The 17,496-nt window shown below is 51.8% G+C and overlaps 1 protein-coding gene across 1 annotated transcript in view; it reads left to right on the top strand.

Annotated features, from left to right (window-relative positions):
- LOC144262234 (uncharacterized) overlaps positions 1 to 15,883 on the top strand; it is a 75,518-nt gene extending 59,635 nt beyond the window's left edge. The window contains exon 5 of the mRNA XM_077811915.1: positions 15,733 to 15,883. Coding sequence (XP_077668041.1) covers positions 15,733 to 15,861 — 129 coding nt within the window. The 3' untranslated portion in view covers positions 15,862 to 15,883. The remainder of the gene's footprint in view (positions 1 to 15,732) is intronic.
- The last annotated feature ends 1,613 nt before the right edge of the window (positions 15,884 to 17,496 follow it).

Raw genomic sequence — 17,496 nt, 5'->3', positions numbered from 1 at the left:
GGTTCTTATGACAACATCCAGGGATGTAAAATATCAGCACCTTTCTCTCTTGCTGCTCTGCGGGAAGGAGCAAGTCTTGTGATTAGACTGTTGGGGTTTTGTGAACGTGAGAGGATCGTATTGAGGGGAAGCCATGTCAGTGATAGTTTTGCATTTGTTTCTGAATGAGGTGACATTCCTGGTCATCCTTACCTCTTGTGAGGGGTGAGTTCCATAGTGTAGGCCCAGATCCTGTCAAAGTTCTGCACCCCATGCTCATTTCTTCCCCCCTCCCCAATAGTTTCATTTTTCCAGTGGAATATAGTTGTTGTGGGAGAGCTGACCCCTCATGTAGCTAGGCCCAGTGCCATTAAGAGCTTTGAATATCAGGAGACACCTTGAACTGGGCTAGCACTTCTGCCCTTGTGGTTGCACTGTTTCCCGTAACTGCATCATGTACATGTTGAGGAATATGGGAGAGAGGACTGAAGCGTGCGTGACTCAGACGGGAGGGCTCTGAAAGATGCCCATAATGACCTTCTGGGTTTGGTATGAGAAGAAGAATGAGTCATTTCTGTTCCCCCTTCACCTGGTGGGATAGGAGTACTTGGTGATGAACAGTATAAAAGGGGCTGAGAGACCTAGCAGGATGCATACGGAGCTCAACTGTCTGAGCAGCAAGGCTTCCCTCTGTACCATGGCCCGACCTGAAACTTGACTTTGAGCAATCCCGGATTATGGCGGCTGACAAGTGGCCCTGGAAATTTTTTTGCTAGGTGCTCGACTCAGCTTGCCTGGAGACAGCTGCTGAGACACTGAATGGTCATTTCCATAGGTCTCTATCACCAAGTGAAAGTTTCTTTTGTAGTGGTCAGACTCTTAAATAGTTGAAGGTGAGTGGTAGACTTGCCTCAGCAAAGGAGGTGTTGACAATCTATGCACGTAGGGCCCCAAACATTTACTCTATTTACTCTATTTACCATCCAGGAAGGTCAGAATCACAGGCGAAGTCTCTATTTACCATCAGTGCTTCCATGATTACCGTTTGCGGGTGGGGGCTGGGCTGCTGGAAAGAAGCCGGTTGCATTTCCGCTCCTGTGTGTGGCTTGCTGTTCTTGGTGGCTCATGAATCCACCGTGGAAGTCAGTGATCTTCGCAGTGAACTGAGACGATTGCTCCTCCCACTGAGAGTGCTGGGTTCTGAGTGGAGATGGAAGTATTTCCAAGTAAGGATGGTTTGACATTAGAAGCAGGCAAAAATTTCACATTCCAAATACATGTACATCATTGATGCAAAAATGGCAAGCTTTTCAAGGTCTTAGGTGTGTAAAGGTGCGAGTGTGCACCTGGTGGGATTTTCAAAAGTGGCTAAGCAGGTTAGATGCATAAGTACCTATGTGAGATCAGTTTGCATTGCAGTAACGACAAGAAACCCCACTCAAGGACCAGGACCCCATCATGCTAGGTGCTGTACAAACACAGAACAAAACAGTGATCCCTGCTGCAAAGAATTTACAATCTCTCTTTAAATTCAGATTGCTAGCAACTGCCTAGATTCTGTCGCAGCATAAGGAGAGATTGCAACAGAGTCAGCCTGAAGTGTAGGCAGGGGGAGAGGCAGTGTGGTCTAATTGTTTGTACAGGGGCAGGGCTGGCTCTAGGTTTTTTGCTGCCCCAAGCAAAAAATTTTTTGGCCGCTCCCCCTTTTTGGCTGGAATGCCGCCCCTGGAAATGTGCCCATAGGTGCTGACTCCGTGGGTGCTCCGGGGCTGGAGCACCCCCGGGGAAAAATTGGTGGGTGCTCTGCTTCCACCGGCAGCTCCCCGCCCCGCCCCCCTGCCCCAGCTCACCTCTGCTCTGCCTCCGCCTCCTCCCCTGAGTGCGCCGCTGCTTCTCTTCCCTCCCTCCCTGGCTTGCCATGAAACAGCTGTTTTGCGCGGCAAGCCTGGGAGGGATGGGGGAGAAGCGAAGTGGCAGCGTGCTCGGGGGAGGAGGTGGAACAGAGGTGAGCTGGGGTGGGGAGCGGTTCCTCTGCCCCCCACCAAGTGTTACTTCCTGCGGCCCTCCCCTTCCCCCCCCACCCCCCGCTCCAGCTCACCTCCACTCCACCTCCTCCCCTGAGCGTGCCGCCGCTCCGCTTCTCTCCCCTCCCTCCCAGGCTTGCCTCAGCAAAGGAGGCAAGCCTGGGAGGGACAGGGGAGGAGCGGAAATGCGGCGCGCCCCGGGGGAGGAGTGGGGCAGGAGATTTGGGGAAAGGGTTGGAATGGGGATGGGGAAGGGGCGGAGTTGGGGCGGGGCCGGGGGAGCACAAGCACCCATCGGTGCTGGGTAAAGTCAGCGCCTATGAATGTGCCGCCCCTGGAAACGTGCTTGCCTTGTGGGTGCCTAGAGCCGGCCCTGTACAGGGGCCTGCAGTCAAGGGCCTCCTGGGTTCTGTTCCTAGCCCTGCCACTGACTTGCTGAATAGTCTCAGGCAAATCACTTCACTGCTCCATGCCTCAGTTTCCCCATCTGTGAGATTGGGAGAGGGATACTGATCTACCTCCCAGGGGTGTTTTGATGCTTAGCACTGTAATGTCAGGGGAGCACTTTGAGATCTCAGATGTAAGGCTCTACAGGAGGGCAGCGTACATCTCCGTGAGAGAGTTGCCATTTCAAAAATATTGTTCTTGTAAATAGTTGTTGTGACATGACATCTTCGGGGCTCCATTGCCAGCGTTATCGTGTCTCAGTGAGACATTGTGAGGATGTTGCCCACATCCCTGGAATATCTGGGACTTGAGAGCATTGTGTGAAAAGTAGCACCGCTGAGCAGAGACCAGGATGAGCGATAGCGGTTTTGGCCCTTCTGCTCTGGAGCACACACGCTGCATTAGCATTTAGAAACATTTGTGCTCCCGGGAGTGGGCTGCTGACCTAGCCTGGGTTTTACCTTTGCATGGACTTTGTCTCACCCAGCCAGTTGCACTAAGACGCTGCTTTCCTTATGCCAGCTCAGGGCGTGTGAGGCAGCAGCCCTTCCATCCCGCTCAGCAGTTCTTTTTCTTAAGCAAGGTGATGGGCTATCAAGAACCTAGGCAGATTAATAGAGAGTGATTGATAAAACCCCAAACATTGCAGCGACTTGGCCTTGTAGGAAACACTTGCAGGAGCACCCGCAGAGCAACTCTGAGGCACCAGGTGCTGTGGTGGAAGACAAGATCCCCAGAGAGGGTTCAAGGCATAATGGAGTAGGAGGATCACCACCCACAGGCAGGAGCGAAGAAATAAATAGGAGGTAACAAACTGTGTGTGAAATACGGATGTGTGCGTAATGGATATGTGGAGTATGTGTCCAGGCAATACCCTCATGTGTAATGCAGGTGCATGTGCACAAGGTGTGGTAAAGTGCGCATTGGGTTTCTCTGTGTGCAACGTTTGTAATGGCTATATGCAGCTGTGATGTAGTGCGGGGATGTGTGTGTGTAATGTGTGTGTTGGGGATTTGCGTGAGTGCATGTGAGTAGTGCATTTTTGTGCAGTGTACGTACGCATGCGGAATAGCGTGTGTGTGTGTCTGTGGGTATAATGTACGTGAGTGGGGTCGGGTGTGGGTGTGTGAAGGGAGGCATTCAATTGGCCGAGGAAGGTGGCTGCGTGATAATATTGGAGAATCTTTTGTCCCCTGCCTCTTGGGGATCACCCTGTGTTATTTTCTTGTTCTTCGCTCACATACCGTGCGTGCAGGAGCCCTGAATGAGAGCCTGACAGAGCTGTTCTTATCTCAGCAGCAACAGGCATGGAGAGGACACAACCTCTAAGAGCCCATGTGTCTCAAGAGCTCTGCGGGGGCAGGCAGAGAAGGAGTGTGGATTTTGGGCCAATCTGATAATCTGCCCGCTCAGGGAGATGTTTTCTGCAATGTGAAAATAAAACAGGGATTAGAAATCAGAACATAAACTCCCTTGTGTTCTTGCCTCAGTCTTATCAGTGCCTGAGAATGTCCCCTGCTTGGACAGGGGCCAGGTCCCGGGAATGGCTTCCCCGCCTCTTATCTTTGGCGTCTGTATCCTAAATGGCTGCTGGAGAACCGCACCATGTTCTCTTCCCTTAAAACAAGGGAACCTTTCATCTTGGAGCCAAAAGGAAGATGTGCTGGCCTTAGCCCCTTTGCCAAAGGCCCGCGCTGTTTGCCAGTGAGAAGTATGCCAGGTGGCAGAGCATCACTGATGCACATCTCCGCTCTGCAGTAAGGCGCAAAGAATGTGCTTTCCCAAGGAGCTAGAGGGCGATGGCATTTTGCACATCTATCAGCGCTTTGCAAGTGTTAATGAATTTAGCCTCACAGACCAGTAAATCTCATGATCTTCATTTCACAGAGAGGCAAACTGAGGCACAGGCAGGTGAAGTGACTTTGCCAAAGCCTCGCTGGGTGACCTTGGGCGGACAGGAAGAGAACCTAGAAGTCTTTAATTAGGTGAACTCAATCCTGGGCTTTAGTCCCAAGACCCTCTGTTCTAATCACGTGGATGTGGGAGGAATGACTCTAGTGAGGAGGCATCATTGTTCATCCCATACCATGTAGTGTTACACCCCTTCCTTCCCTTCTAGGGAGCTCAGGCTGACAGCACTATCGTGTACCGTAAGGAGCTCCAGTGGCTCATGGAGAGAGGAGTGGGATATTAAAGTTGCCCAAACTCTCCTTGAGATTTTCAGTACATTGTTGAATCTGAATCCAGAGAAGTATCCGGATATTCAGCTGCTCCTCCAAACTGAAACCTTGCCCCTTCTGAGGCTGGCCCAGCACCAACGGAGGCGCCATCCTTGATGTTTGCTGCTGTGCTCCTACGTGAGGGACTTGCGAAGAAGATGAGTTGGAAAGCGCCGTTCACACGGAGAGCTGCAGCAAAGGAGCAAAAAGCAAAAAGTGACAGTTGTGGGGGGAAGGAAACAGGCCTGCGGGATCACAAGTGAGGTGGCGGGAGGACCTATAGGGTTGCACAGAGGAATTGAGACGGGGGCATGGGGTCACACAACTAGGAAAGGGGCCTGTGAGGTCACCTGGGGGGTTCTGGGAATGAGTGGCCCATGAGGTGGCACAGCACGAGTGTTTTGGGGTGAGGGGGAGATGAGGGTTGCACCGTGGCTAGTGGTGCTGCATCAGAACTCTTCTGTTTGCCGGCAGGAAGTAAAACCAGAGGTGGCGGGGCACTTTCCTTGTTCACTGCATCTAGTGCTGCTGCAGTTGTTTCCAGGCTCCCCTTGTTTGCGAGGCTTGTGAGAAGCTGGCTCCCATTCACGCTCACACAATCCACAGCAGAGTAATCCTCTTTCCGTCTGCGCCTCGTGTCATCCTACCCCCAGTTACTGTACTTGGCTTCCCTGACGGAGGCTGTTTGTCCAGAGGCAAGTGCACTGTGCCAGCGGCCTAGTTATGCCAGGATGATTAATATTCACTTTGCGCTGTTAATTTTGATTCTTTCTAAATTGGAAGGATAATCTCCTCCATGCCAGACTACCTAGTTCTGTGGAATTGCACTGCCCTGGGCTAACACAGAGTGGAGGATGGAGGTCACACATAAGCACACAACATGTGCAAAACAATTGGTCCCATTGCTCTGCAGGTTCCAGGGCCAGCCTCTGAATGGAACTAAAAGTGAGTGTAAGTTTCAGACCCAGGCCATGTTGCCTTTTGTAGGGGGGTGGATGTCCTTGTCGTAGGAAGAGGACGGGGGGCAGAGTACAGGCAAGTGATCAGGGAAGACTCGGTGGAGTTGTAATTGAGAGAATAAGGACCAGGTTGTCTCTTGTCCATGCATGGGTGTGCTAGGTCAGGAGATCCCGCCTTTTGCCCTCGGCACAGGGGCCAGGCATAATTGCAGTCCCTGCACTATACAGGCTACAGCTTGGGGCACTAGCTATTCCAAAGCAGCGAGGGACAAAGCAGATGAGCTGTGACCCTGCTGTGCTTCGCAGTGGCCGGCGCATGGGAGCATAGTGAGAACAATGTCCAGAATGCAGGTCTTCATTTAGTCTCCGTGGCAAGTGAGCCACGCAGCTTGAGCCATATTGCATTCAGAAGCATACCTTGCTAAATATATTGCTGTTTTCATTTCATCACATGCCCTCTGGGCCTCAGCTTATTAGGCAGGCTAAATCAGGGCCTGTGATCTGCTTTCTCAAAGGCACAGTAACATGCCAGAAAGAGGGGAGGAAAAGGCTTATCTTGTAGGATGGCGTCAGCAAGAACCCAGATCTGGCACATTTCCTGCTCTCCTGGGTTATGGGTAACTGACCATAAAGCATGTGTTACGCCTCTTCGAAGGTCTTCCCAAAGAAGTTCACATATTATTGTCTGGTGGCACCTTTGTAGCACTGCCAGTTGCCACCTGACAACCCTGCAAACACATTTGCAAACACTTGGCGGTTTTGTTTTTTCCCCTCCCTTCTGTGAGGACACCGGTGTGTTTATGTGACCTTCACAAGCTGAACTGGCCCTAGCAACATTGCTGTACGATGTGAAGTGGGTGCTGGGTAGCTCTTAGCTGATGGAGGAAAAGACCTGGAGAGTTCCATGATTGTACAGAAGGATGTGGGGAGATGGAAAAGTCAGCAAGATGTCCGTAAACATTAGGGACAGGCCACAGCTGCAGACTTCAGCTCTGGCTCTGAACTCCCTCAAGCGAGGGAGTGTTTGGATCTGGGATTTCATGCCTAACTCCAATAGAGAGACCTGTGTTTACATATAACCCTGGTCCCAAAGTTAAGTTCTTTCAGGAGACGTATTTTGGATATTATCCCAGACTAAGCTCCAAAGCCTCAGCTGGTGCAAACCATTGGACCCCCATGGAAGTTAATGGAGCTACAGCAGTTTACCCTGCCTGAGGATCTATATTTTGCAAAGTACCTGAAGCAAGAGAGTAAATTATAGGAAACTGCCTTTCTGTGGATCTCAGCACATGGACATTAATTGATTAGTCCTGAGCACATCCCTGTGGGGTGGGGATTATCCCCCTATTTTGCAGATAGGAAACTGAGGCACAGGAGAGGTGATGTGACTTGCTTGGTGCCACACACCGAGTCCATGACAGGGCTGGGACTAGATCCCTGATTCCTCCCACACAGTTTATGAGTTTATACATCGAAGTTGAAAGGTCTCTGGTGCTTTGTGACAATGTTGCAGGGGTGACAGGAAGGAGAGAAGGAACTGGCATTAAAAACACTGCGCCCGCCAATGCTGCCACGTGGACTCAGGCAGCATTAACTCTCCCCGACTTTTCTGTAGGCTCCTCTGCAAGCGGTGGCTGGGAAACATCCTTCTGTACACTTCTGGTCCTGCCCACTCAGGAAGGCAGAGCACCACGCACAGTCATGGTTTTCCTTTGCAGGGCCCCACTGTGGACTTTTTCCTTTCCATACATGGTGGGGGGATCGTATGAGCCTTTACATGGTGCCTTTCATTTCAAAGGACTTCACAAATGGACCTACAAGTTTCACCCACCACCAAGAGGCAGCCACCTCTGGTGTGCAATGCAGCAGCTATTTAACAGAGCACAGCAACACTTCGCAAGAACGTCGATCAAGGAGAAAAGAAGACTCCTGTGTCCAGTTGAAACTGCAAAGGAAATTTAGGCTGGCAGAGTGTGCGAATTAACCTGAGTTTGAATTTGGCCAGGAAACCAGTGCTAAGTTCCTCGGTCTAAAGACAAGGACCAGGATTTTGTTAGGCTGTCAGGCCCCTGGTTTTCTATCAGCTCCAAAAGATGGCATCGCCAACACAGCACCCTACAGCAGTGTGCTACAGCATTGGTTCAGCACTGGCTTCATCCTCTTCCCTCCTTGGGTTTTCCTGGGTAGTGTTAGGTTTTAACTCTTATATGGGGCTAAGCTCTGCAGCCCTAAACCCACCATCTCTTCCCCATTTAGCTTTTTCCATGGTTCTTTATTCATGCCTAAGGTACAGTTCAGGCAGAAAGCCAATTTGTGGGGTAGCTGCAAACTCCTCTGCTTTCACAGAGAGGCCAATCAGATGGGCTCTGGAATTCTGGATTTCTTCTGTCATCTTGAATCTGTATGGTGTCCCTGCCTGCCTTTGGGGCCCCTGGGTCCAGTCGTCATCCAGACTTTCTCTAGTTGATCTTTAGTTAATGTGTTTCAAGATGGGTTTCTTATTTATTGCATTTGTACAACGCTGGTAATAGGCTGTTGTTATGGTCGAGATTTGCAAGAGTGTGCAAGTGGGCGAACGGGAGTCCGCATGAGCAAGTGTGTCGAGTGAGTATATACAAACAAGGGCAAGTGTGTGAGTTTGTGTGTGTGTGTGTGTGCGTGCGTGTGCATTAGAGCAGTGGTTCTCAACCAGGGGTCTGGGGCCCCCTGGTGGGGGGGCTGCGAGCAGGTTTCAGGGGAGCCGCCAAGCAGGGCCAGCATTAGACTAGCTGGGGCCCAGGGCAGAAAGCGGAAGATCCACTGCCAGGGGCTGAAGCCCTGAGCCCTACCACCAGGAGCTGAAGCCAAAGCCTGAGCAATGTAGCTTCGTGGGGGCTCCTGTGGCGGGGTGCCCCGGGCAGTTGCCTGGCTTGCTACCCCCTAATGCCGGGCCTGGCTTTTATATGCAGAAAACCAGTTATCGTGGCACAGGTGGGCTGTGAAGTTTTTATAGCATGTTGCAGGGGGCAGGGCTCAGAAAGGAAAAGATTGAGAACCCCGGCATTAGGGAGTGCATGTGATTGAGGCTCAGGGTACATGTACATTGTAGATGGGAGGGTATGAATGGCAGATGCTGCTAGTTGGACTCGAACTAGCTCGCTAACAATAGCGGCCATGCAGCCACAGCAGGGGCTTCAGCGCCAGCTGCATAAGCCCGCCTGATCCCCCCCCCCCGCCCGGTCACCTACGCTCGTGCACCGCCCACGCGAAGTCCAGGCTGCAGCGTCCTCCCTGCTGTTGTGAGTGAGGTGGCTAGAGAAGGGCGAGTGCAGGTACAGCTACCGGAGCTGCCATTCACACCGCTCCGGTTCTGCCTCGTGTTCGCCTAGCAGCAGGGTGGAGTGGCACTCCAGCTGCACAGAGGGACTGGATTGCTGCACGGGGCAATGGGGTCAGCAGCCGGCGATGGTGCAAACGGTAGCCGGATACCTCCTGCCAGGCCCAGGCAACATGAGTTAAAAGCACCACCCCACCCGCGTGAAGGCTTCTGGGTGTGGCTGGGGCTCAAGTTAGGGCAACGGTGCACGGAAGCCAAGCCCTGTGAGTGCCTGTGTGTCACAGTGTGTGGGGGGCAGGGTGAGCGATCCGTGCAAGTGTGCTCATGCCGGTGATCGTGTGGGAACGAGTGTGCACGTGTGAAGGGGCAAGTGAGCCTGTGCAAGCAAGTGTGCCAGTCGTTGCCAGCTGTGTGTGTTTGAGCAGGTGTGGGTCCACGCAAGTATGCGCCCTTCTGTCAGCAGCTGAGTTGAGGCCTGTCAGCCTGCTCTCCAGCTGTGTAAATACATTGCTTAATCCATTAAGGCCGCCCCCCCCCCCGGTTAATGATTGCAGTGAATGTGCAGCCATCCTAGACTGCGGCCTGTCTGAGTCTCCCAGCTGCCCAGAATGCCATTACAGTGGAGGCCGTGCCTTGGAGCCTCACCCGCCGCAGCGTTGCCTTCCAAGGCGCTGCCCCAAGAATCGGGCTGTGGCCGCACAGCAGCAGCTGCTGAGCAGGTTTATGGCAAGCTCTGCGAAGACCTGCCAACAGAGGAGTGACTTGGATCTCCTGTGTCAGCAAGAGTCAGCTCTCCTCACCTTGGCCACAGTGCACAGTTAGATGCCGGAGGAAAGGACAGGGCTGGTAGGAAAGCTCCCCTGACTAAGTGAAGGCACTAGGCAGAACCAGAGGGTGACTCTGTTCTCCCACCTGGCAGTCCTCCTTTCTGGGAGGAGATCAGTAGGGCTTCACATCATCCTGAGTATTAGAGCGAGATGACCACACGCTGCACCCCCAAATGGTCTCATAGGGTCAGGTCTGGTCACCTGGAGGATGAGAGGCTGACCTCCAAAGAAAACACCAGCTCTGCAGGAAGTGATAATGGCAATTCAGTCAAGGGTGCTCTTCCCTCTGAACCACTCCTGAATCCATGTTGCTCAGGGGTGCTGTGCTGCAGGAGAGCCCATCTTTTGGATCAGACATCAAACAGATCCTGACCACTTGAGATTTTAAAAGATCCAGTGGCAGTTTCTGCAAGTCTACGGGTGTCCTAAGTAAGTTTCAATTCGAGTAATTCCATTCATACAAAAGGAAAACCGATTGCCTAGGGAAGGAGTTCTGCAGAAAGGGATCTGGGGGTCATAGTGTATCACAAGCTAAGCAGTGTGAACAGTGTAACACTGTTGCAGAAAAAGCAAACTCATTCTGGGATGTATTAGCAGGAGTGTTGTAAGCAAGACATGAGAAATAATTCTTCTGCTCTACCCCAAGCTGATTAGTCCTCAGCTGGAGAATTGTGTCCAGTTCTGGGTGCCACATTTCAGGGAAGATGTGGACAAATTGGAGAAAGTCCAGAGAACAGCAGCAAAAATGATTAAAGGTCTAGAAGACATGAGCTATGAGGGAAGATTGGAAAAATTGGGTTTGTTTAATCTGTAGAAGAGAAAACTGAGAGGGGACACGATAACAGTTTTCAAGTACATAAAAGGTTGTTACAAGGAGGAGAGAGAAAAAGTATTCTTCGTAACCTCTGAGAAGCATTGGGCTTAAATTGCAGCAAGGACGGTTTAGGTAGGGCATTAGGAAAAACTTCCTGTCAAGGTGGTTAAGCACTGGAATAAATTGCCTAGGGAGGTGGTGGAATCTCCATCGTTAGAGATTTTTAAGAGCAGGTTAGACAAACACATGTCAGGGATGGTCCAGAGAATACTTTGTCCTGCTATGAGTGCAGGAGACTGGACTAGAAGACGTCTCGAGGTCCCTTCCAGTCCTACGATTCTATGATTCTGTCTCCCCTGTGGCTTCAATTGGATACAATATTCACTTCCTGTCCGCAGCTGTTGTGTGGGGCTGTTGTGCACTGTGAGCCAACTTCTACCTCAGAGGTGGCTGCATTCCAATGATTCTTACAGTACCGTCTCTACAGTGCCTTTGTCTTAAAGGAGTGACACAAACGTAACATTATTTATTATTCTTTTATTATGTCATTATTACCCAGACCAAGAAGCCAGAATCAGGGATGGGGGTCCCATTGTAGAAGGTGCTGTACATAGATATAGTAAACAGACAGCCCTGCCCCAAATCCCTTTCAACTGCGTGTGATGTGAAACAACAGCTGGGTACAACTGTAACCTTCTGCCCATCAGAGTTGGCAGCAACAAGGGCCGGGTTCAATATCTAGGGGATCCATTCCAATAACACAATGCAAACTGGCTCGAGCCCCCACCCAGTGACCTGGGACAAATATATACCACCCCCGCTGGGCACCTCCAAGAGGCAATACTTCCCCTCTCGCAAGCACATAGTCTGAGTGTAGCAAAAAGCCTTTTAATAACAGAGAGAAACAATGTGGCATTATGTTGGGGAAACACCACCAACAGGATTCATAACACAACCCATGAGCAAAAAAAAAACCCACCCCAAGCAAATTGGGGCATGCCCCTTTCCCTTTGGTTCTTGAGTCCAGCAACCCCAAATCACCCAAAGTCCCAAAAGTCCAATGACCCAAAAGTCTCTGTCCCTGGTCAGGGCAACCCCAGAGTTCGAAAGTTTATTTGCGGAGCTTTACCTCCCAACCTGGGTGGAGATGGGATGGGGGTAAGAGGCACCTTACATGATCTGAAGCTGACCGCCCCACAGCTCCATAGGCCTTCACTCCGCTCCGCCAGCCGCCCCACGAACTCCTTCGCTCAGCTCTGCTCCGCGGCCCACAAGCAGCTCCCGCCGTCCCACAAACTGCTCCACGTCCCACCAGCAGCTCCCACTGTCCTACGAACTGCTCCACCAGCCTGTCCACAAGGCACTCCAGCCATCCCGCAAACTGCTCCACAATATATCTTCAGGCTCCCCCACTACTTAGCACAACGCTCAGTGATTTCAGCTCTTAGTCAGTTCAGCTCTTTGGTGAATTCAGCTTGTAGTAGGGGAGCCTCAGTGCTGGTGCACTGTTAGCCCAAAGTGAGCTCAGCAGCCTGTAACTAGACTTCTAATGAAATCAGAATTAGCTATGATATTCCACAGTGGAAAGAGGAGAAAGTGCAACTAGCACATAAGACCCTTACCAAGGGGCCCATACTACTAAGTATTAATACTTGGCCCCAGCCTCTCTCAATTCACAGAGTTTTGGAACCCATGACCCTTGCCTAGCGAGTGCCACTTAGTTGATGGTGAGTCCCTCCATCATAACAAAAGGCCAAGTACAGTTCCAAGCACAGTTCCCATAATCAGGGTAATAACAATTTATTCTTCCTGCCCCAATAACAGAGACACTGGGGATCCCACAGCAGCCAAAGTGACCATTTGGGCAGCTATGGCCTCATTCTAGGCATGGTGGGTGTGCCTATGCAAATGAGATCAGCCCCTGAAGTTCTTTTCCACAACTTGCCACACCTCACCACCAGATGTCAGGGTGGAGCTCATCCTGACACTGCTTACACAACAAACAGGCTGGGCTCGAGGCAGGGCAACAATGGATCAGTTAGAAGCAGCTCTCGGAGCAGACCAGCCTCCTGGGAACTCTTCCTTTCCCACCATGTCTTTCTCGGCTCCACCTCTGCTCTCGCTCTGTGCCATGCTCCTCACGTTGGGTTCTTCAGGGGCCAGTATGAAGGCCACTTCATCCACACGTGGATCCTGGAGAACGAAAGAGCTCCTTTCTGCCCAAGACGTGATGAATTTTGTGGGTGGCTTTTCTTAGGTCCTCTGGGTCCCTCTCTCCCCAGATCTTTCTCTTGCTGCCTGGGTCTTTGCTCCCCCCTGCAGAAATCATCTCATTTAGACATCTCCCCTCATCACAGCTGGCATTTCAAAATGGAGGGCACTGCCAGCTCTTTGTTCCCTTCCCCTCTTCGCATTGACAGGCAGCTTCTTTGCTCAGGAGAGGGACAAATCTGCTGATTTATTCTGCCCCCTTAGCTCTGAATAGGGGTTGCTATGTTACTCTCCAGCTCCAAGCCCTGCCAGAGCACGCACCATATATAACCCCACAGCAGGTGTCTATTGAGCAGAGGCTCTTAAATATGCCTCTCTTGTTTCTCATTGGGCCGGCCAGGGTGTCAGGGGAGGTAGCAGGGCACGATTTGTTGGCTGGAGCTGTGGGCCGAGCTGATGCCACGCACAACCTTGGCATCTTCCATGCTGACGGACCACCTCAATTTGGGGATGAGGAGGCCACCATGCTTGTAAGGCAGGGCGCACGCATGCTTTTGTGCTGGTCTCCTTTTAAAATAAATGCTGTCACTTGGGGACACAGCGGGTTCATGGCAAAGCTGGGAATAGAACCTAGAAACATTGATTCCCCCCGCACTTCCTGCATCGCACGCCAATCCCTGCTCTCATCGCTGCACTAGAGTAAATGCTGCAGGGACTGGATGATCTAACAGATTTTTTCCATCTCTATGGTGTAACAACCCCATTGACTACCTCAGCTGGCCAGAAAGCCTGCAGGGAAAGGCTGACAACCCCCCCCCACCCCCCCGCTGATCACAAATTAAAATTCATCAGGGAGTGAGAAGAGGGGATCAAAGGTTGAGGCCTCTGGTTCTGGTGACCGCCACATGTTAGACATGACCTTGAGGTGTCAGAAGTCATGGCTCTGTACCATGGGACAAAAGAGCTGCGAATAGTTTCTAAAAGCTCTGCTCCTTCCACAAAAGGGCCGTCCACCCAGGCTGGGCGAGTAACACTAGCATTCAGGAAAACGGCGAGTCCTTGTTAGGGAATGCAGAGGAGAGACTGTGCGGAGGCTGGAATCGGGTCCTGGTGCATCCAACCAGCAGCCTTTGAGCCAAATGTAGCCCATGGTGGCCTAAGGTGTAGCCCACAGCTGCCCTCTCTTCTGGCGACACACTGCTCTCAGTGATGACCACAGCCAAACTCCCAATGACTTCAGTGGAAGCAGGATGGGACTGGAAGGAGAGGACTGGGGAATGCTAACCATAAATTGACAGTATCCCAATTCCAGGGCATAAACTCTCTGTGGGGCTACACAGGATTTCCACCTGAATGCTCTGCTGCCCCCTGGTGGTGCTAACGGATACCCACTCCTGGCCAATGGGGAGATGGTGTCATGCTCTAGGGGTAGATTCGTTGTTAGAGGAATCTATGGGGGCTGTGGTACAAACCAGGCTGTGAGGCCCTGACTGCAATGATCTGTAGGGCCCTGAGTGAGCTCCGGCCAGCTCCTGGGCATTCTTTGAAGGCAGTGTGGTTTATTTTGGGACTGCATTGTCTGCTGTGCGGGACAGGCTCTCTCCCAGCTCTGCAGATAAAGATCGACTCCACTGGTCACCACCTACCCGCTTTCCATCCTGGGCTGTCTTTGCACCCTTGTGGGTTGTTATATTTCCTGTTTATTCAACCTGATTCACGCATGTGGAATTGTTCCCACGAAGGAAGCCTGGACAGTGATGCTGGTCTGAGGCGTGGGGCTCAGTTTAGCCCAGAATGAATGGCAGGCTGGATGTCTCAAGACCACATGTAAAATCCAGAGAGGGCATGATTATTAGATATGCTGAGCGCACGCTGCTCCAGCCGATTTCCGTGGGAGCTGCAGATGCTCAGAGCTTCTGAAAATAAGGCACATACAGAGGAACTTGCCTATATTGAACTGAGATAGGGTAACTCCTTTGGGAGGGAGGGAGGGAGACTGCAAATCCAATAGGTTCATGGGCAAACTATAATCCCAGTTAGACTCAAACCTCCCCAGAGAAAGGGTGACGTGGTTCTAGGTAAGAAGCAACGTGTGTGTGTGTGTGTGTGAGAGAGAGAGAGAGAGAGAGAGATGGATTTGATAAGCAATGGGATAGATTGGAGAGGTAGACAACAGAAAGCAAGAGGTGGGTGGACTAGAGATGGGAAAGTTTAAAGAGACATTAGAGATCAATGGGGTAGAATAGAAAGAGATTAGAGAGATCAAACAGATTAGAGAGAGAGAGACAGAATAGAGAGAGATGAGAGAGAATAGATGGGAGACTTGAGAGGGACATGGTAGAGATGGGCCCAGGGTGCAGAGCCTGGATCCAGATCCTCAGTGTTTCAGGGTGCATGAGCCCAGGGTTTTGGGTCTGGGCCACCTCTAACAGATACTGACTGACATACCAGAAGCTGCTTATTTTGTGATGATAATCTGGAACGTAGCTTGGAATTGACAGGCCTGGGAGTGATGATTCTTAAATTCACATCCTAACCCAGCACCCACTTGAGGAGCTAAATTCAAGTTCACTGGCCATAACTGGGATGCTTTGTGGTTGCTTGACTGTTCTGGCCCCCCGACTCTGGTTGCACCCTGTACATCCTTTCCGCTATTTCTCACTTCTGCATTACTGAACTACTGGCAAAGGCCAGGGGTCCTAATCACACAGGTACCCAGGTGCCTCCAGTCTGACATGGTTTTGGGACGAAGAAAAAGAGGAAATAACTTTACCGTTTGTGCTGTTGCTATTAGCTGTTGGTGTAGGGCCTGTGACACACATTGGGGCAGATATGATTGCATCCAGGAGAGGATAGTCATGTATGTACCTACAAACCAGTTTGCTGCTTGCATGAGCACTGACAAATTCCTTTTGCCTTTATTTTTTTCCATTCAGAGTGTGAACGGGAGCCGCCCACCATCCCACTTGGTGTACGACCCATCAACCTTTGCCTTCCGTTCCCTCAGCACCTTGAAGTCCCTGAGCCCAATAGCTCCAGTTGAAGAACCGTCATGTGCCTACTGAAGGAGTTTCTCCAAAACCTCAGGAATTGTCGTACCACCAATCCCCCTGGCAGGGATGGGATGGAATGTGGGTGGGATGGGGACATCTTTGCAATAGCAATCTCCGTGGCAGTGGAGAAACAGGTGGATTTGCACCAGGGCCCAGTTTCACATCATTCGGAGTGAAATGAGCAAGTCTGCTTCATAAGCTACTGTGAAGCCATGAAGATGGCGTCAGCCCCACGGACATGCCAGGTGTATTTAGCCCTCCAGGGCTAGCAGGCAGTCACTGCGTAGAGGGCAGTGGTGGAGACTGGGCAGGTTGCTACCGCATGCCCACCAGAACTGAGCAGATTTCTCCCCAGATGCTCTGCCTTCTAATGGTTTGCTGGAGGGCCAGCCGCTTCCCCCAAACTGAAGAGTTCTCAGGGCTGGAGACAGAGGTTGCCTAGGGTGCCCTACAAAGAGAATGGGCCCCTTCTGCGAGGTTGCTCATTTGAAGCCCTGCTGCAGTTGACGGGCCCTGGGAATTGGGGTGGGGGAATGTAGAGCCTGCAGGTGCCTACCCTGATTATTCTGCTGTTGGGGCATCGATCCGATCTAAAGATGCTTAAAATGGGCAGGCAGAGAGCACCGGCATTAAGGGAATCCCCATGTCCTCTGCTGGGCTTTGCGGTGGGAAATGGAAGGTCTGTCCTCAGCAGTCCATGGATACAGTGAGACATCCACTTTCAGTCCTCATGCTACAGGGCTAGAGTGAAAAACCGAGTGGGGTGGGGCGTCCTGGGGGCCCCTCTCCACTGGGGCTGTGTCCACCCTAGAGGTGTGGTGGGGTTCGGCGTCGGGTGTCTCCCTGTGACTGGCCCCAGACAGGGTTGAGTTTGGTGACACCACCCGACGTTCAGCAGAGCCCAACACGCTCTCTGGGAAGCCTGCTGAACCCTCATTCTGCTGGTGCCTTGTAGACTGTGCTGGGGTGAATGTTGAGCTCACCTGAGTCTGGTCACACCAGCAGAGCAAATGATTTTGACACAGGCATGGCGGGTGGTGCGTGTTGGAGGGAGCTCTTGTTGTCAGACCACGGCAGTTTCCAGAGGGTAGGCATGTCACAGGCATGTCACAAGGCCTTGTCACCAGTGAGACTTGAACCAGTTTTGAGGTCTCACTGGACAGCCGGGGAGGTGGGGGGGGGTTGTGCCATGAAAGGTGCAGTTAACGTTGGGCTGCCCTTGTTTCACTTGACTGAGCTGCGGAGGCCCCGTGCTTGGTGCACTCAGATCCTGTGTCCCTGTCTGGTGCAGAAGCCCCTGTTCCCTGGCTGCTCCCCCGCTCTGAGCAAGTGTTCTGAGCCTTGGGCAGATACGAGAGGGCATAAGCTGCATCCTTTGCACGGCTGCAGTAACTTCCTCTCCTTCTCTGGCGTACGAGGGGTCCAGTGGAGGAATTGTGAGTTTCTGAAAAATTTCCATGAGCTCTCGTATGGAGAGCTCTTTGATGCCACATATAAAATGAGCTGGTGGGCTCCCAATCCCACTCTCCTAGGACAGCTCACATGGCAAACCAATACTAACTGGCCTCTTTGCTGCGAACCTCAGCAGAGAAGCCAGCTGGGCCACAGAGACTGAACACCCCTTCTTTCCTTGCACTTCCGAGTTGA

This window comes from Eretmochelys imbricata, chromosome 3 (assembly GCF_965152235.1).
Source record: "Eretmochelys imbricata isolate rEreImb1 chromosome 3, rEreImb1.hap1, whole genome shotgun sequence".
Taxonomy (NCBI): Eukaryota; Metazoa; Chordata; order Testudines; family Cheloniidae; genus Eretmochelys; species Eretmochelys imbricata.
The sequence above is the reverse complement of the archived record's forward strand: the minus strand, read 5'-3'. Positions and strand labels throughout refer to the sequence as shown.